We start from the raw sequence: 20310 nt of genomic DNA on the forward strand, positions 1-20310 counted from the left end.
AGTGACTGTGGAGAGAGGGCCTTGGAGAGACACACCTGTCTTCAAACACCAGCTCCACTTCTCACCAGCTGAGCAAGCTTAGGCAGACCATTAGCTGGGGCTCTGGGTTGTGTTTTGAAAACCGGTATTTGACAACTTGCTCTGAGGCTGGTTGTTAGGACTACGTTAGATAATGCAGCTGAAGTGCTTACACAGAGCCTGGCAAAAATGGCAACAGAACTATTTCCCTGTATGGTTTGTGGAATCTACCTAAGAGTCAACAGATTTTATTCCATATAAAACCTCCCGTGGACATAGCCTGTGGACAGAGCCCCAAATGAATATCCTTATTATTTATGCTCCAAAAATGACAAAAGCAAAATTTACCCAAACTTTCTAAATGATCTTGTTTTATATTCAACCAAAGATTTTAAAATAAAAATCGGGAGTTCCCTAGTGGTTCTGTGGTTAAGACTCCATCCCTGGTGGTCCTGTGATTAAGATTCCAGGCTTTCACTGCTGAGGGCACTGATTCAGTCCCTTGTTAGGAAGCCAAGATCCCGCAAGACATGGGGCACAGCCAAAAAAAGGGAAAAAAACCCAAACAAACAGAAAGATATGCCCCAAATACCCACCACTAGCATATTAATGAATTTCCTGAGAAGATAATTACCTGTCGGCTGGACCCTGAGAGTTGTTCGATCTGTTTGCTTTTTCGTGATGGAAGTCCAGGTTTCATCAGGATCCTGAATCCATTCAGATGCCTCACAGAACAGCTGACCTTGATCTGAAGGCTGGAGCCTCCCCATAGACAGCCTGAAGGTAGTGACCCCAAGCTTGTCGAGTCGCACGTCACCAGCTGCAAACCTCTCTGTAAACAAGGGCCCAGGGAGCAACGTAAAATCTTTGGAGAGGGAAATAATCTTGCTGGCTTGGCTTCCTTCTCCATCCTTCATCAGGTACCAGGTGATAGAGAGGTGGGTATGTTGAGCTGTGGCTTTGGACACCTCACAGGTAAGTTCCAACTGCTCACCTTCCTCCTTATTTAGAGTCTGGGGAGCCATGGCCACTGAGAGGGTATCTGGAATAACTGGACACAAAGGAATGATGGTAATTGACTTAGATCAATTAGAGGCTTAGTTAGACTAGCCTCTCTAGATGAAGGTGGTGGCCTGACCCTCCATCTGTAAAGTACATTCTTTGAGTTGCTTCCCATCAGCCGTATGCTTTACCTATTACCAACAGGAACATTGGCATCTAGTACATACACTCTACGGAACCTGGCAAAGCTCTTGGTTCACTGTTATGTTTTTAGCACAGTCTGTAACCCATTTAGCTACTCAGACACAGAGGTTTTAAATGGGAAAAGCACAAGGAGCTAGAAGACCTATATTCTGATCCTATGTTTGTCCCTATTTGACTCCAGGAACTGGAACAAGTCACTTCACTTGTTTGGGCCTTCACCTGCTCCTTTATAAAACAAAGTTCTGAAATAATCTGTTATGATTTATCTTTCAGAGCCAAAATGCAACCCTTACCAAAGTTTTCATAACCATCCTATACCCTAACATTCTCTTCCTCCTCAAAGGAGATCACACAGCCTAAGTTTATGTGAAAGCAACATTTAGATTCAACAATGAATGTTTATTGAGCCTCTACTCAGTGCTAACCAGTGTGCTAGGGAGTGAAGTAAATGTTCTCTTACAGTGCTTGGGGTAAGATCAGAGATGGTCATATAAGAAGCCAATTACCACATAAACTGGGTGAGTGCTAATAACAGTGGTGTGAATAGAACATCAACAAGGAACAAAGATGGGAATACTGCCCACAACAGTCAGAACAGGTTTCACCGGAGAGGAAATGTTTAAACTGGGTTTGAAAGTATATGTAGGAGTTTGCTAGGCTGAAAAGGAAGTGATAAGATATTCTAGGCAAAGGGACAAAACAGTAATTTCAAATATGATCCTTGCCACATAGGAAAATACACTAGAGAATGGTAGTTTGAGAATAACTATTTCCACATTAATGACTTACTTCGTATGATATTCAGTACAGTTCCGTCACTCAGTCGTGTTATATATAAATGTATTATATCAATACCAGCTCTTCTATCAAGTTAATATTCTGCTTCCAAGAAGAGACATGAGAACTCTCAAAGCTTTGTCTGATGCTGTGTTATTATCAACCTATGGATAGCTGTGGGCAAGGCCTAGGAATACCACATCATATCTAACTCTTCATGACAAAGTTGATTGGGAAAATGAATTGAGAGGTTTAGAGAACATGAGATATCTATCTGTGACAAACTCCAAAATATCCAGAGGGGTTCATGGGCTCTTTCGCTAAAACGAACAGAACAATATAAAGCCATGTCACAGTGCAAGGCATTGTTATGATGGAGACTCTGGTTTGTCAGGGGCTGGCTAGCAAAGAAGCACACACAGCTTACCAGTAAGATTAGTCTTCGCACTGTAAGTCCCATAGTATTTTTCATCAGTGTTGGGTGTAAAACACTCATACTCGCCAGTATCCTTCATCTGGAGCTTGGAAATGTGCAAAAAGACTGAGTTACCCTGGACCCTCTCCACGTAGATTTCCCTACTTTTTACCCGGTTTGCATACACCACATAAGAGAAGGTGTCATCCATGGTGCTAATGATCTGGATTTCTTGTGTCGGGGCTGTCGGCAGGTAAACAGACCATTGGAAATGCTGCTCAGAAGGTCCTTGGTGGCCAGTTACATTGCAGCCAATGCTGACGGGGTAACCTTCAGCTCTGAACAGCGGTCCTTTCTGAACTGTTACTTCTCGCTGGCCAATGCTGAGCTTAGCTTGCAAGTAGGAGAAAGAAAAGGGAATAAAAATAGATTAGTGCTCCAGTTCCCAATGTGCCACATTATGTAGCTCCCTGTATTACAGTTCTAGAAAATGAGATCGCAGGTTATTAGCTATAATCAACTCAAATGTTCAATACCTTCTTCAGGGTGAGGAGCAGTGGAATGGCTTGATGAGTTAATTGTCCTTTTATAATTCTAACTTCTAGAGTAATCTCTAGTCTCTTAAAAAAGAATAGCTTCATCAGTGTAACATGACCACTTCTATAAAATACACCTACTTACCTAAGTGCACCTGAAGTAAATATGATGTATGATAATTCACCTTTTATATTATTTTATGGAAAAATTCTCAGTATACTTCCTCAAGCCTCCAATTCTTAGGTACCTGTCATCGAGCTGTCCTGACAGAAATGATTGCTGGAGAGACCGAGTCCATGGTACTGCCCTGGTGCTATGCCTTTTCCTGCTGGTTGGTTGGAACTATTTGTAGCTCCCGGCCAGGTCTGGTGCAAGATTAGCTAAACTTAGCATCTGAAGAAGCAGCAGTACTTCCTTTCTATACCATAGAGGGTTTTTCATTTTGTAATTTTTTAAAGAGCCACTACAGCTTTATTGAAAAGCTTCATAAAAGATGACTGTCAAGTCCAACAGGATCCGGGATCAGACTTAGTTTAGTTGCTCTCTTATTTAAAGCTTTCTGTTGGGATCACAGTGGAATGCTTCATGTTAGGACAAAGCTCAAGTATTAGATCTAAAGGAGAAAATATTATTTAGTGATAATATTTCTTTTGACATACACATTTTCAAAATCAAGACTTTTTAAGAAATTAAAGTGTATGTGTTTATTTCTTATGTTAATATTAAAGGCTGGTTTATTCTGTGTTATAGAAAGAACAATGAACAAGTGATAGAGATGCCACAAAGGTGAGCTAGGTCTTTCCCCGGGGCCTAGGGCCGAGGGGAAAGACATCAGAAGAGTCCAGCAGGGAGCAATTACTGGTATTACGGAATTACAGAGTAGAGTTCATAAGCAGGAATGGAAGAAGCAGAGCATCTGCTGAATTTTGTGAATCCACAAGGACAAAGAGTAAGGGAGACCAGATTGGAAAAAAAAGTGGGAGAAAGGAAAAATGACATTACAGAGACCATGGTAAGGTTAAATATAGAAATTTTAGAATGAAAACAGTTCTGATAGGAGGGGACCTGCAAAAACAGGGAGAAAGTGTAACTGGTCACGATGCAGTCAACTAAAAATTGCATATGGATACAATCAATGCAAAACTGAAAACAAACATCCAATCAATCAACCAACTGTATACATTTCCAGTAATCATTTAAAATATACTAATTTATTCATAAATCCCAGTTAAATATGATACATATACACTAGGCTTTTTTTTGTAATAAGCACTTAGGAATAGAAGTTAGAAAATATGAGAAAAGATTTTGTTACTTTAATTTTTTTCAAAACAGGACTTTTTATTGAAGTGTAGTTGATTTACAATGTTGTGTTAGTTTTAGGTGTACAGCAAAGTGATTCAGTTATACATACTTATGTATCTATTCTTTTTCAAATTCTTTTCCATTATACGTTATTACAGGATATTGAGTATAGTTCCCTACGCCATACAGTAGTCAAATTTTAAAATATTATTTACCAAAAAATTATTCTACAGAGGCAATGTGAAACATTGTCAGCAATGCTAGCCAGTCTTAGGCATACATCTTAAAGAAATGTGAGCACTGCACCAGCCTACACATGGGAAAGCATCCACAGCATCACCGTTCATTGCAGCCCCAAACTGGAGACAGCCTATAGGTCCATCAGTAGTAGAACAGGCAGGCCATGGTACAGTCATAAAACGGAATCTTATACAGAAATGAAAGTGAGTGAATTGCAGCTGGCTGCAGAAACATGGATCCCTGTGTTTAAGGAAAGATGCTGAACACTTAGAATCGTTTTGACTGTATGCAAAATGAATATAAAATTTAAAGAAAGGCAAAAAAACCCCACACTGTATTGTTTAGTGATGCAAACAAAAGAAATTAAACCTTTTTTTTTTTTTTTTTTTAAAAAGCTAAGAAGTAGTAATCATGGAAGTCAGTAAAGTGATTGTGTGTGTATCTGGTGGGGCATACAGCAAGGTAGATGGGTGATTCTAGGGTCCTAGCGATGTTCTATTTCTTCTCCTGCATAGCGATTACATGGTTTTTACTTTTTATTTATTAAATTTCATTGCTGTGTTTTATTAGCTTTCCTTTTTAATTAATTAAGTTTTGGCTGTGTTGGGTCTCGTTGCTACAAGCAGGCTTTCTCCACTTGCGGTGAGCGGGGGCTAATCTTTCATTGCGGTGTGAGAGAGCTTCTCCTTGCGGTGGCTTCTCTTGTTGCCAAGCAGGGGCTCCAGAGCACGGGTTCGGTCGCTGTGGCACGTGGGCTTAGCTGCCCTTGCAGCACGTGGAATCTTCCCCAACAAGAGATCGAACCCGTGTCCCCTGCCTTGGCAGGTGGATTCTTAGCCACTGGACTACCAGGGAAGTCCCTTTTCTTATGTGTTATATTTGCACAGTAGAAATTTTTTAAAAAATATGATTTCTGAGGTTCCACTGATACATTTATGTCAGGGGATGTTTCCACAATATTATTTTTTGTGCCTAGGCAGCATTTACTCCAGATTTTTTATGACTTTTCAGAGAGATGGGTACATTTGAAACATTTTATTGTGAAAAGTAGTACTTTATTTTCTTCTGCTTCAGTTGCTAATTCAATTAATATTTATCTAACCACTTATAGTATTTCTGATGCTTCAAAGACTAAGATATGAAGATGAGTTTAGGATAGTCTCTGACTTCTCGATTTTACAATTTAGTCAAGTAGGGTGGTTGTCATCTCTCCTGGAAAGATATATGATAAAACTTCTTTGAGGAATTTGAAGGAAGGAGAGATTACATTTTAGAGGAGGAAAATAGGTAAGGTGTATGGAAGAGATAGTATTAAAAATGGACCTTGGAGAAGGTTATGGCAATTTAAGTGGAGAGAAAGGGTATTTTTCAGTGAAGGAGACTTCATGAAAAGACTGTATAAGTAGTAATCAAAAGAATTGTTCAGGAAATAGGGAGTAATCAGTTGGATTCGGGGGTGGGTTACACAAAGACTAATAGAAAGAGGTAAGATTGGGCAGAAATTTTGAGTCCAAAGCATGAAGGGCTTAACTGGCATGTTTAAAAGTTTGGGCTTGATTGATAGGCAATGGGGAACCCACAGGAAGTGTTATAAAATTCTTAGTAAAATTAACCTGATGGTGTGTAGGATGATGGAGTTAGAAGTAGATATCAGATAATTACAGAAGCTCAGGAGATAAGTGATGAAGGCAGTAGAAATGGAAAGAAAGGGGCTATAATTTGAGAGCCACTGTGGAGATAAATCTATAGAGTTTTTCAGCGTCTTAGATGCTTGGAAGTTAAAGAGGTGGATGGAAGACAAGAGGAAATCAAAGATGATACCAGATTTTGTAAGGGTGACTGGGAGTAACAGTACTATTAACAGGAATAAGGCTATCAGGAAGAAGTACTATTGTGCTTTCAAGGGTGAAGGAGAAGATAAAGAATTTAATCTTGGAAACACTAAATTAGAGTGCTATGGAATAAACAAGGAAATCCAGCAATTATTTAGAAATATTATTAAAATATATGTCAATATCTGTATCTTTTTCTATACTTTAAAATATACCCTTTGAAAATATTTGTCATCTAGTTATCTTAAGAACTCTGTGATATTCCCGTATTTAGCAATGTCAAAGTTGTAAATGGTGGAGCCAGACTTGAACTTGGATCTACCAATGTCAAATTCCTGACTGTCTCCATTGCTTCCTCACTGCTTCCTGTAAACACTTGTTTGTAACTAGGGAGAGTTCTGGGTTGTAGATGCTGATTAAGTCATTTACACGTTAAGTAGTGGAAAATGTTAGGGGATATAAGAAGAGAGCTAAAGAGAGATTATTAGAGGATCTCTCTATTTAGGAAATAAGATGAGAAATGCATGCTACAGAAAGAAGAATCAGGGAGGTGGGAGGGTAGCCAGTACACTGCAGCTTGAAAACCAAAGGAGCAAAAAGTTCCAAGAAGAAAGAGCTTGTCAGCACTGCTGAATGCTGCTGAGAGGGTAAGGATTCGAAAGGCAGAGAAGTGTCCTTTTAGTTTGATGATGAGGATGTCAGTGGTGATCTTTGTAAAAGAGATTTCAAGAGAGCAGAAGCAGAGCATTTCAAGGGTAAGAAGCAACTACAAGAAGCTTAAACTAAACTACTTCAAGAAGTTTCATGTAGAAGGGAAAGAGAAAAATAGGGTGGTAGTTAGAAAGAGCAGCTCAATGGGGCAGAGCAGTGAGGACAGATGGACACGGGTGCCTCTGCATGTTTATGGGCAGAGGAGCTGCTGAGGGGAGAGAGATGGATGAAGCCAGAGAGATGATGATGAATGCAGTAAGGTCTTAGTGGAAGCATGAGGTCAAGAACTTGTTTGGGAGAGTACCACTTTCTCAGAAAAGTGAAAAAGACAATGTGAAGGATTAATAGGCATTATGGAGGTACAAAGGAATGATGGACAGAGGCCAGTTCAAATGGTCATGCATGGGGAATCATACACTTGAAGCATCTTATTATAAATCTATTTTCTGTGGGATGTTGCACATATCTCTCCTCCAAAAGAGGAAAATACCTTAGAGGACTGGCCTGTTGCTTTCTGTTTTAATGGACAGATGGTTAGGCACCTCTGGACAGCAGATTCTTGCTGACTGATGCACACACAGCTTAATAATGACATACTGCATCAGAGTAACACTTTTGATACATGAAGAATTTCCTGATGGTATTGGTTTTTTTTCAAAAACATCACTGGCATTGCCAAATTTTCTATTTCAGTGTTATTTGAATTGAAGTTATTTGATTGAACTATATAAAATGGTCCACACCTGACCATTTTTGATATACAAAAACAGCAACTTCAAATACTTCCACCTTATACAAAACCTAGCTGGAGAACATCAAACACAACAAACAACTTCTCTTTCTTTACCCATACAAAATCTCTGCATGCTTGGAGGCTGAAAGCTTTTTCATCCATAATTTAGTGGATTTTTTTTTTTCATGAATACAGTCGTAGTAGGACAAACAGTATGTCCTCCCCAGGACCCTCCCAAGTTAATGACTTTTATTTGTAGGGCAGCTAGTTAGGGTGAGTGGTGACAGACCAAGAGGAGAAAGCTAAGTCCAAGGACTCATTTATCCATGACTTTAACCTCATCTGGGCCCATATTCTAACAGGATTCATCAGTCTCTACATATTTTTTTGAACTTTTAATTTTATATTGGGTTATAGCCAGTTAAACAATGTTGTGATAGGTTCAGGTGAATAGTGAAGGGACTCAGTCATACATATACATTTACATATTTATTTTTTAAAATTAATTAGGACAAGGTAAACATTTGCTAAACAATGCAAGTGCTCAACTGATCATCCATCGTTTAGTGTATTTCCTTAATTTCTCCCTTTGTATTTGTAATGACAAATAGCAGGCTTGCAACATCTTTTTCAAGTTACTTTCTGATTAATGTGTTTTTATACAAAATTATATGTGGCTCTATACAAAATTAGTATTTATGGAATCTAAATTTAGAAGAAATAAATGTATAACCCAGTTCAGGTAATGGTTCAAATGAACTAGGGAAAGCCTGGCAGCTTCCCCTTTTTGAACCTTGGTTACTTTCCTTTTCCCAGACCTTCCAGACCGCTCACCCCTCATCGCCAACCCCCCCCCGGAAAAAAAAAAGACACAAAATTTGCAACCGTCTGACTTGTTGCACAATGTAAGCCCAGTTTCCCCATACACAAGCCAAACACAGTTCAGAGACACAAGGCACAGACACTTGAGAATCACACTCAGATACCCAAATAGGACAAGTAGGAACATGGCAGGCAAGTCCCCAGAGGACCCCAACAGTCTCCTGGTCATCAGTGCCTGCAAAGCCAGTCTGGTGGGCAGCAATTAACCAGCAACTGCTCCCAGTAACTTCGCCTTCAGGCCCCATATCTGACCTTCACCTCTCACTACCCAATGTCCTTTGAGACATGAGCCCAGTTCAATTCAAGCCAAGGGTTTCTTAAGCGCCCCTCTGAGCTGAATGCAGCACCCTTTTTGTCTATTAGCCACAGCCTTGGTTACTCTGATTCTAAGCTCTTTTCGTTCCCCTGTTGTCAGAATTCCTTCACTAATTCCATCTAGTCACTCTAAAGCAGAAGTTTTAAACCTGAGTCCACTTGGGGGATTAAAGAGTTCATAAACTTGGGTGGAAAAACACCCTACATCTTTATTTTCACTAACCTTTATGGAAATTCAGTATTTTCTTCAGCTATGAAGGTAGACAACAAACCATAGATATTTTCACATCACATCTATTGCAGAGTCTTGAAATATTGTTCACACTCATTACTAAATTGAAATTTGGGGGTTAATAGACCACCTCTAGATCTTATCATATAATGAATAAAGAAGAAAATAAATGACTACATTATGATTTACTTTAAAATATTTTGATAACTGCATTTCAATATGATTGTTTTTCCCTATAATCTTATATGTTTTAATTTATATATTTAAAAACTGTTCTGAGATGGGGGTGAAGATGAGCTTCACCAGATGCTAAACGAACCCATAGCACTAAAGAGTACTTGCTCCCTGTTCTGTCTGCTCTGAAACTATTTCATGCCCTTCCCAGTTCATCTGTTCTCCATCCACCCCCAAATTTCTACTTCCTCCACCCTGTTCAACCATGTACAAATGCCCCTAGGCTCACTGAGGCCCTTCCACATGCCCCTCAGCAGAGCCATGTGACTCTTCCTGCCCCCTTCTCAGCTTTACAGTAGTCAACGCCCACTTCAGCTCACAGGTGAAGTCAGAACCTTCTTTTAAGTTAGCCTAAAACTATTACATGCTCTCATAAGCCTTTCATCCAGCCACATCCCCAAGGTAAATTAATCTAGACAAGCTCTTATCAGGCATCCCCTGTCAGTCTGAAGAGTTAAGCCTCATCCTATCTCCAGGAATCAGTTAGCCCAAGAAAATAAGGTGAAGGCAGGGCCAGCAAAACTGGCAGATCTAGCAATGCACACAAATATAAAAACCTATGGGATCAGGTTCATGGGGCTCAACCAAGCATTGCACCACCTGGAATCAAGGTTGTCTAGGTAGCCAAGAACATCATCAAAAGTCAAAAATGATTGCCAGCACCGGAGACGTGTTTTCCCTATAGAGACCAAACTGTCCCATTTTATCACCCTACAGTCTCTGTTTGACTAGTTCCTGTGGCAACAGTAACATACAAAAGTATGACACTTACTCAGAAAGAGAAAAAATGATGCCACATGTGGGAAGCGTGCCATTTGGACCAATGTAGACCTTTCCTGGTGGTGTCACTGAAGTTGCTCAGACGCCGAGTGACAAATGCTGCGCTCTCACTACAAAGATAAAGAGGAAGCAATCGTGCGGTTTCCAGCCCACTGAGAAGCAGAGATGGCCTGCAAAGGGCAATACAGTTTGCTTTATATGGCTCTTTGATAATCATTCAAATTCGGTGTGAAAAGTTATCTTCATGGGCAGGTAATTATATATAGATACAAATAAGAAAAGATGACCTCCTTCTGGCTAAATATGCATAATTAGGTCATAATAAGGGAATTTAAGTAGACAGAATAAATAAAACAATCAAGAAGAAATTTTCTCTTCTTAGCCCTTACCTTGCCTCCCATCTTGGGAGAGGAAAGGGTTGAGAAAAGAGAGAAGCACAGGTGGAAAACAGGAACCCAGGGAAACATGAGGTGGCGGTGATGCTGGCATGTTCTCGAATCAGGCTGCCTGGGTGTGCACACAGACTCTGATTTTAGTAGTTGATCTTAGAAAAGTTAATTAACATTTCCTAACTCTCATCTACACAATAGAGATACTGTGTACGTCCCATAAGATTGCTGTGAGAATTGAATGAACTAATTCACTGAAAGTGCTCAGAACAACATCTAGTACATAGGAAGTGCCCAATGGATATCAAGGAACATTTAAGGGAATCTTCAGCTGCTCAGTGTGGACCTGGCCACTAAGAATGGCCCTGAATCCAGGCCAAATTAATCCTAGTACTCGAAGACAAGACTGTACAAGGGACAAGCTTACTAAGGATGTTAGTTCTCCAGACCAAGCCTCTATTTAGATACGTCAGGAATGGTCTGGTCTGCTTCAGGCCACAGTTACAGCAGATCCCTGCTCCATCCATCCACCAATCCATCCAACGATTATTTTTTTTAATCTTCTGGGTGCTGTGGCAGGTGCTGCACATACTGGGGTGGACAAAATGTTTCTTTTTGACCAACTCAATACAAAGTCTTTGTTCTCAGGAAGCTTCCACTTACTCAGATAACCACAAGGTAATTTTGCAAGCACAACAATCAGTGGGGTACCTCAAGGGAGTCTGGGAAGTGAGTGGGTGGGAGGGAGGGTCAAGATCAGCTGGGTCACCTGAGGCAACCAGGGAGGAAGTGGGGGGCGCCGAGGTGCGCGGTTGGGGAGACAATCCAGCATGGATCGTGATGCATCAGCTGTGCCCTCTTGGAGTAAAGTTAGAGGCTGGTGTGAAGGGAGAAGGGTCTATGGAGGTGGGCTGGAACAGACCTGAGTTGGTCAAGTACACCAGGCCTAAGAAACTGGTCTTAACCTTATAGAAAAGGGAAGCTATTAAGACGTTGTTTGTTGGCTTGTGTTTTAAGTAGGAAAATGGCCTGGTCATGTTTTCCTTTTAAGCTGAGCACCAAGATGAGGAAGGGAGGCAAGGCTAGAAGCAGGAAGGCCAGATACAGCCTTTTGCAATTTTCTGTAGGAGCAATGGTAAGGGCCTGAATTAGGGCATTTAACATAAAGCCAGAGCTGGGAGAGATGATGAGGTCATGAATTACTTCACGGAGCACCTGCTTTAGGATAAGCACCTTACCAGGTGCCAGAGACACACATGGAAAAGTGTAGCCTCTGATCTTAGGAAATTTTGATGGTGGAGCCTGGTGCAGGTGAACAGGAAAGAAAGAAGAACATGACTGGCTATCACATAAGGTAAATTCTGGGAGGTCCACTAGGAGAAATACCGGTGGCAACGAGACATGGAGAGCTGAAGAAGAGAAAGAATGTATCTAATTTGAGGAGAATGGGAAGTCAGGAATCTTCAGGGAAAAGGTAGCATTTTATGATTTATTTTCCCAGGGGGAATTAGAGTAGAGTAGGGTAAGATTCTACAAGCTTTCATCTGGAAGCCTATAACTTAAAAAAAGTATTTATTTATTGGCCATGCCACACAGCACGTGGGATCCTAGTTCTCTGAATAGGGATCGAACCCCTGCCCCTTGTAGTGGAAGCATGGAATCTTAACTACTGGGCCACTGGGGAAGTCCTTGAAGCCTCTAACTTCTTTTTTAATTTTTTCTTTTCAAGTTTTTAAAAATTGAGATATAATTGACATATAACACTGTATTAGTTGAGCTTCCCTGGCGGCTCAGTCAGTAAAGAATCTGCCTAGAGTGCAGAAGACCTAGGTTCAATCCCTGGGTCAGGAAGATCCCCTGAAAAAGAAAATGGCAACTCACTTAAGTATTCTTGCCTGGGAAATCCCATGGACAGAGGAACCATGGTGTCGCAAGAGTTGGACACAGCTTAGCAACTAAACCACCACCCCCCACCACCACTGCTGTGCTAGTTTTAGGTATACAACACAGTGCTCTCCCTTTGGTTTTATTCATTAGCAAGGACACCGAACAACAACAACCCTTCTCCATGTCAACCTACAAATGTTAACATCTTCAGTTAAAAGGCCCTGTCCTTTCCTTTATTTTGGGGGGCTCCAAAATCACTGCAGATGGTGACTGCAGCCATGAAATTAAAAGACGCTTACTCCTTGGAAGGAAAGTTATGACCAACCTAGATAGCATATTCAAAAGCAGAGACATTACTTTGCCAACAAAGGTCCGTCTAGTCAAAGCTATAGTTTTTCCAGTAGCCATGTATGGATGTGAGAGCTGGACTGTGAAGAAAGCTGAGTGCCAAAGAATTGATGCTTTTGAACTGTGGTGTTGGAGAAGACTCTTGAGAGTCCCTTGGACTGCAAGGAGATCCAACCAGTCCATTCTGAAGGGGATCAGCCCTGGGTGTACTTTGGAAGGAATGATGCTAAAGCTGAAACTCCAATACTTTGGCCACCTCATGTGAAGAGTTGACTCATTGGAAAAGACTCTGATGCTGGGAGGGATTGGGGGCAGGAGGAAAAGGGGAAGACAGAGGATGAGATGGCTGGATGGCATCACTGACTTGATGGATGTGAGTCTGAGTGAATTCCGGGAGTTGGTGATGGACAGGGAGGCCTGGCATGCTGCAATTCATGGGGTGGCAAAGAGTTGGACACGACTGAGTGACTCAACTGAACTGATGCAGTGCTTGGGGGATAAAAGAGGTAAAAAATAGGCCCTGCCCTCCAGGAAGTTGGAATCTAGTTTGCTAAAGAACTGTAGATAAGAAATGGTAGCCATGGAAGGCAGCCTGTGTTGGGTATCCATTTTATGACTCAGGCAGGACCACTGCAGGCAGGGGGCAGCCAGAGGTCATTCAGAAAAGGTTGGTTTATGTAGTTTATGTTAGGTCTTTGGAGATCTGGAATGATTCAAATAGGGAAGAGAGAAGAAAGGACGTTCCCTAGGGAGAAATGAAATGTACAAAGATACTGAAGCAGGAATATACAGGTTGCATTCAGGGAACAATTAAAGGGCAGCTTACCTGGAATGGTGATTTCAAACTACCTCTCCAGGTGGTTAACTATAGCATCAGTAGGGCTTGAAGTACAAGAATTTTTTCACCATTATAGTTGTAGAAGTCATGGGTTATCCCCTAGGCTCCAAAATTTACTGTATCAGTTAGCTATTGCTGCATAACAAATAGCAAGCTTTGGTGGCATACAATAATAGTACAGATTTTTGTTCACAAGCCTATGGATCAGCTAATGAGAGCTGGATGATCTAGGATGGCCTTAGCTTGGACCCCTCTCACAGTCGTTGAATAGGCTAGCCTGGGCACGTTTCCCTCTCACAGTCGTTGAACAGGCTAGCCTGGGCACGTTTTCACAGTAATGTCAGGGGTCCAAAAGGACTAGGAGAAACACATGAGTACTTTGGAAAGCTTCTGCTTGCATCATGACTGCTAACATCCTCAGATCAAAGCAAGTCACACGGCCAAGTCCAAAAGCAAGAGATGGGTTAATAGACTCCATCTCTTGAGTGAAGGAAACAGCAAAGTGGCAAAGCAAAAGAAGTGGAAGGGAACTGGGGCCACCTATGCAATCAATCTGCTACATGCACTGAAGAGAGAATTATGTTAGAAATAAGCACTGACCACAGAGACAATCATTGCCAATAATGTAGAGGACCCTGTATTCCTGAAATACACACAACCAAGTAGTGAAGTGAAAGTCGGTCAGTCGTGTCTGATTCTTTGAAATCCCATGGACGAATTCTCCAGGCTAGAATACTGAAGTGGGTAGCCTTTCCCTTCCCCAGGGGATCTTCCCAACCCAGGGATTGAACCCAGGTCTTCCGCATTGCAGGCAGATTCTTTACCAGCTGAGCCACAAAGGAAGCCCAAGAATACTGGAGTGGGTGGCCTTTCCCTTCTCCAGTGGATCTTCCCTACCCAGGAATCGAACCGGGGTCTCCCGCATTGCAGACAGATTCTTTACCAACTGAGCTATGAGGGAAGCCCAACTAAGTAATGCTATAGCAATTTTTCACTCCTGGCTGTTGCCAATTTTTTTTTTCTTTCCATGTTAGCGGCTCTGGTTTCTGCCAGAATTTAACATTGACAGGGTGATGCTGCTTCTTTTCTGGAAGGAAAAAAGAAGCTTTATGTTATTAAGGGGAAAAGAAAAAATGAGAAGAAAGAAAAAATAGAACCAGCGAGAGAGACAGTTATTCTATTACCTTGGGAATCACTGTAGTGCATGGCAACAGTATCAGTTGAAAGGAGTGTAAAAATGGAATTCCCAATTCAGATGGAGGGACAGGGCCAGTGATAGTCAAAGCAACACAACAATGTACTAAAGGAAAAAGTATTTTCGTAAGTTCCTAGAAGATTAATGAGAAGTGATGTATTTTTTTTCAAGTTTGACATGTTCAAATATTAATTCCACAAAATGACAAAAATTGCAAGTATCACGGATTCCTAGCCTAAGCATTCAGACCTAAGAAATATTTAAATGCAGACCTTTTACACGTCAAGTTCTGTGTGAGGCATTTTCACCTATGCAGTGTTACACAATAGCTCACATCATTAATCCCATTTTATAGATGAGAAAACTGAGGCTCAGAGGGATCCATTAACTTGGCTAAGGTTGTACGGCTAGGAATGGGTGCATTCTATGGCTGCCTTCTCACTTTTGGCTCAGTGCCCTTTCTGTTATACTTTCTAGCTTGCCATTCACGATTTTCAGAAGGCGGAGTATGTGGGACAGTCAGTGACAGGAGGACAGAAAAGAAGATCCTGAAGGGGTGAGCAGAAACCTGATCAGAATTTTGCCCCTTTCCCTACTTGAGCTCCTGCAATTTAGGTCAGTGATTGCTACCCGCATGGGTGTCGGTCTTACCAAGGTACAGGAAGCCCCGGGTTCTGAGCCTTGCTCCTCCATGCATGGAACACCACTGTGAACTCAATCAATCATACAACAATGGAAGAAACTGAGGCCTAGAGCAGACCAGGTACAGCTTGGGTCCTATGACGGAGAACAACTCTCATGCCCTTTACTTCTCACCAGGCTGACTTCACCAGGAGCTGACAATTAGCTAACTGAGGCTGAGTTTTTCAAGGTGGGTGGCAACTCCTATCTGTGGGGAAAACCTTAAGTAGATTTCTGTGGGCAAAGGCCAGGGCACAAGAAGGGCATTTTCTAGCCACACAATCTAGGCAGGTCAGTTGATTCCTCTGAGCCTCAGTTTTCTCATCTGTAAAACGGGATTAGTTAATACCTATCACATATGGTGTTGGAGAAGACTCTTGAGAGTCCCTTTGACTGCAAGGAGATCCAATCAGTCCATTCTGAAGGAGATCAGCCCTGGGATTTCTTTGGAAGGAATGATGCTAAAGCTGAAACTCCAGTACTTTGGCCACCTCATGTGAAGAGTTGACTCATTGGAAAAGACTCTGATGCTGGGAGGGATTGGGGGCAGGAGGAGAAGGGGACGACAGAGGATGAGACGGCTGGATGGCATCACTGACTCGATGGACGTGAGTCTGAGTGAACTCCGGGAGTTGGTGATGGACAGGGAGGCCTAGCGTGCTGCGATTCATGGGGTCGCAAAGAGTCGGACATGACTGAGCGACTGAACTGAACTGAACTGATCATATAGTGACATGAGTTATTCTATAATACTGCATATGTAAAAGAAAGGGGGTGAAGGAGGAGATGGGGACTAGGAGCTGGTGGCAGCAGAGAAAGTGCAACAGATGGGATTCCCAGGCCATCTTCTGGTTTCAGATATACCCTTGGGAAGAGCTACTTCTTCAATTCCCTAACAGGGAGTAACTGACAATGAGTTCTGATTTTAAAACAAGAAAGGGGTGGGGGAGGAGTGCTCAAAATAGGCCCCAAAGGGAGGAAGAAAGGGGGAGAAGGGACAGGAAGTTTGCTTTACCTGGGCTTTAGGTACAGGTGTACCCCTGACACAGATGACCTTTCATGGTCTCCTTGGCCCATAAAGCAGCCCAGGTGCCTACTCCCTTACTAAATAGTCACCTTTTCACCATAGTTTCAAACTGCCTCCTCTTCCCTCCCCTCTTCAAATCTGTGAGTTTCCCCATATTCTGTATTCTGCTTGATTTCCTAACTAGCCAGCACTTGAGCTCACCGTGATCTGGGCTTGACTTCACCCAAACACCCAAGGTCACAGCCATGGACAGTGTTCAGCTCTCCCTTGACTTGGTCCTTCGGTGGCATGAGGTATGACCGGCCATTGGCATACCTGCTCGGAATTCTTTCCTTCCTTCTCTGATACCATGGTCTTGCCGGGATTTTCCCTCCCCGCTTCAGAAGTTCCTTCCCAGTGACGCCCTTCTCAGGGTTCTGTCACCAGCCCTTTCTCCTCACGCTGCTTCCACATCTCATGCCCTGTCTGTATGCTGACAATCACTAATCTATCTCCGGCCCCAACTTCTCCCATAAGCTCCAGGCCAATTATCTAATTGTGCTGAACATTTCCACCTGAAGGTCCTGCAGAAAACTCAAACTTGTGTCCAAAGCTAAAATCATTGTTTTATCCTTCACTGGTACTGTTGTTCATAGTGGTTGAGTGCACCGACATCCTCCCAGACCCACGGCTGGCCTCCGCATTCCACATCTAGTTATACAGTCCTGTCAGTTCTTCCTAAAACCTTTAATGAATTCACTGTAGCTGCTGGTGTCACAACTGAGAGCAGTGATTTTTCACCTGGATTAATGCAGTCCAGTTCATCTTCCAGCCTTGCCTGCACCCAGCCCCCGCTCTGCTAGAGTAATCTAAAATGCAAACATAGCCACATACTCTCCTGAATAAAGACTTTCAGGGGTTTCCCCATGGTCCAGTGGCTAAGAATCCGCCTTGCAGTGCATGGGACACAGGTTCGATCTCTGGTCTGGGAAGGTCCTACATGCCGCAGAGCAGCTAAGCTCATACGCCACAGTTACTGAAGCCCAAGCATCCCAGAGCCTGTGCTCCACAAGAAGAGAAGCCACGGCAATGAGAAGCCCACACAAAGGAACAAAGAGCGAGACCCTGTTCACCACAACTAGAGAAAGCCTGCATGCAGCAAGGGAGACCTGCCACAGCCAAAAAATAAAATAAATCTTGTGCCTCCCCCCTGCCAAACTTTTAGATGACCAAGTCCCAACTCCTTGACTGGATCTTCATGAGCTGGTGCTTGAGAACTCTCCCATCACCTCACCTTTCAGACACAGAACCACTGTGTTTCTTTGAATGGCTCTTACCATCCTCTCTAATTTTGCATATACTGTCCCCTCTGCTAAGAGCCCTCCCTACCTGATATATGCCTATTTATTTAAAAAATTTAAAATTTGGGTTTGCATCTCCTATGCAAAACCTTTCTTGACACCTTGGAAAATGTACCACTCCTTCCTCTATCTCTGTCATGAACTGCTATAATTTTACTTATTCCACATAATAAAATGAATGATTTACATGCCCATGCCCTCTCCTACAAGTCCATGAATTTCCTAAGGGCAGGAATCAGTTCTTACTCATCTTTCTATCTCTTCAAAAAATACTGAATGGCTAAAATAGACACTGTAGCCGGTGCAGTGATTTAGAACATGTACACGCTTTGGAGCCAGAAAGACCTAGGTTCAAATCTTGAGCAAATTAGTCTCCTTAAGCCTCAATTTCCTCATCTCTAAGAATGGGGACAATAATGGGAGAAACTCCATTATCTGACACAATTAGAGCTATCAGTTGATCAATTAACAGAAATGTTAGGTAAAGATGAGAATTATCAAAAGACATTTATGTATCTTAAAAATTTTATTTTCACTTCAATCATATAGTATGTATTTGTTCAACAATCTCTTGACACAGGCCCAGGTCTATTATCTGGAGTCTCCTCTCTTTTTTTGCATAAACTAAACCTATCTTCTCTTCTACAACTTTCAGGTTTGATTTCTTTAAAACGGAGTAAGAATTAACAACAACAAAAAAACCAACGTTTGTAAAGTCAATGGAGTATAGATCTTCCTATGCTTTTATGATTTATAAAAACATAAATCGTTTATAGTTGTATTGCCTGGACTTAAATTGACAGCACTAAAAAAAAAAAAAGCAATCTGCCTCTATCTAGTCTTTTCAGGGAATTCATCTTCCTTTCATCAACACATCTTTCTCTGGCACTCATATTTCATTGATTTACATATTGTTCAATGAAATTATATAATCAGAGTAACCAGTACTGGTGGCACAAATACACTGGCAAACAGAACAGAGAGGACTCAGGTGAGCATTACTCCCCACCCCTAGTGGAGCTGAGCCAACCAGGTGTACAAGCCCCAAGCAGTGAGTGTATTAATCATGTCATTTTAGTTCTGGTTTTTCATGCTTTGACATCCAGAGCCTTGATGACCCCGGAGACACTGCTCCTCCCAGGACTAACCAGTTCCTAGAGAAAGGAAGTCATTCCAATTTGCCTGTGAGCATGTCTTCCATCAGCTGGTAAAGAATCTGCCTGCAATGCAGGAGACCCCGGTTCGATTCCTGGGTTGGGAAGATCCCTTGGAGAAGGGAACAGCTACTCACTCCAGTATTCTGGCCTGGAGAATTCCATGGACTGTAGAGTCCATGGGGTTGCAAAGAGTCGGACACGACTGATCAACTTTCATTTTTTCACTTTCACGCCTTCTGTGTACAAACCCCTCCTCCACTGAGCTCTTACACTCAGGACCACTGTTCCCTGCTCAGATCACCCCAAGGCCAGGAACCAGATGTGCTGGGGGGAGAAGGGGAATAGCTGGAGTATTAAATTAGGCATATGCAGACCACGACCTATTGAACAAGGAGCACAAACCACCCACATCGGGTCAGCAAGTTGCTCCCTCAGCATCTGAACCCCCACCCAGAGGAAGTGAAACCCAGGGTCATTTTGATTGAAGGCACAATTTCAATACACTCACACAAAGAATGTTAAGTCATAAGATTTATTACTTACAGACCCCAGAAACCAGGGCTGGGGGCCCAGCGAGCCAGGGGAAGGGTAGTCCTGCGACGTCCAGGTGTCCAGTGAGCAGGAGATAGAGAGCAGGGTAACAAGCGCCCATTACTTATCAGGTGGCTGCGGTGGAGGCTGCAGGCTCAACTCAAAAGGGTTATTTTAAAAGGAGCCTGGGGAAAAGCAAAGTGGGGACTTGGGGCAGGAACCGTAAGCTCAGGTCCTTATCTATACGTTCAGGCTTTGGCTGTGAGCAGCACTATTATCCTGTAAAATCCTAGGCAGCAACTCAAAATAGCTGTTTTCTCATCACACCTGCTAACTAGGGACACTTGCTACGCCCCAGAATCCGCTGAAATTCTCCAAACTAGTCAATCCGAAGCCAGCTTACCCTGACTTGCCTGTTCCTTCCTGTGAAAACCAAAACAAGGGCTGCAGTCCATGCTTTTCTCTTGCTCCCTCTGCTGCCTGAGGGATGCTGGTGCTTCCCCGTGTGGCCCCTGGGGTGTGGCGTGACCCCTCCTCTTGGGATCTGTGAGTGAAACAAGCTATCTTCTCAATGGTTGGCCCTGCTTCACTGAAATAATAAAACCTGTGTTTTGAAGTGGTGTGCTACACACACTGGTCTGTGGGTAAGAGGACATGGGGTGGCTGTTAGCTCGAAGATCCAGTTACATGAAGAGCACAT

At 42.5% G+C, this 20310-nt stretch overlaps 1 protein-coding gene across 2 annotated transcripts in view; it reads right to left on the minus strand.

Moving 5' to 3' along the window:
- Positions 1 to 10311, minus strand: part of CD101 (CD101 molecule) — a 36469-nt gene extending 26158 nt beyond the window's left edge. The window contains exons 1-3 of one of the 2 annotated variants that reach the window (NM_001205659.1): positions 10210 to 10256; positions 2429 to 2809; positions 653 to 1069 (exon numbers count right to left, since the gene is read on the minus strand). In NM_001205659.1, the coding sequence (NP_001192588.1) occupies positions 653 to 1069; positions 2429 to 2809; positions 10210 to 10252 (841 nt within the window). In that variant the 5' untranslated portion in view covers positions 10253 to 10256. Of the gene's footprint in view, positions 1 to 652; positions 1070 to 2428; positions 2810 to 10209 lie in introns of both variants that reach the window. The other variant, XM_059883228.1, reaches the window with a different exon arrangement.
- Positions 10312 to 20310: the final 9999 nt, after the last annotated feature.

Source organism: Bos taurus, chromosome 3 (genome assembly GCF_002263795.3).
Source record: "Bos taurus isolate L1 Dominette 01449 registration number 42190680 breed Hereford chromosome 3, ARS-UCD2.0, whole genome shotgun sequence".
In the NCBI taxonomy this organism is placed as follows: domain Eukaryota; kingdom Metazoa; phylum Chordata; class Mammalia; order Artiodactyla; family Bovidae; genus Bos; species Bos taurus.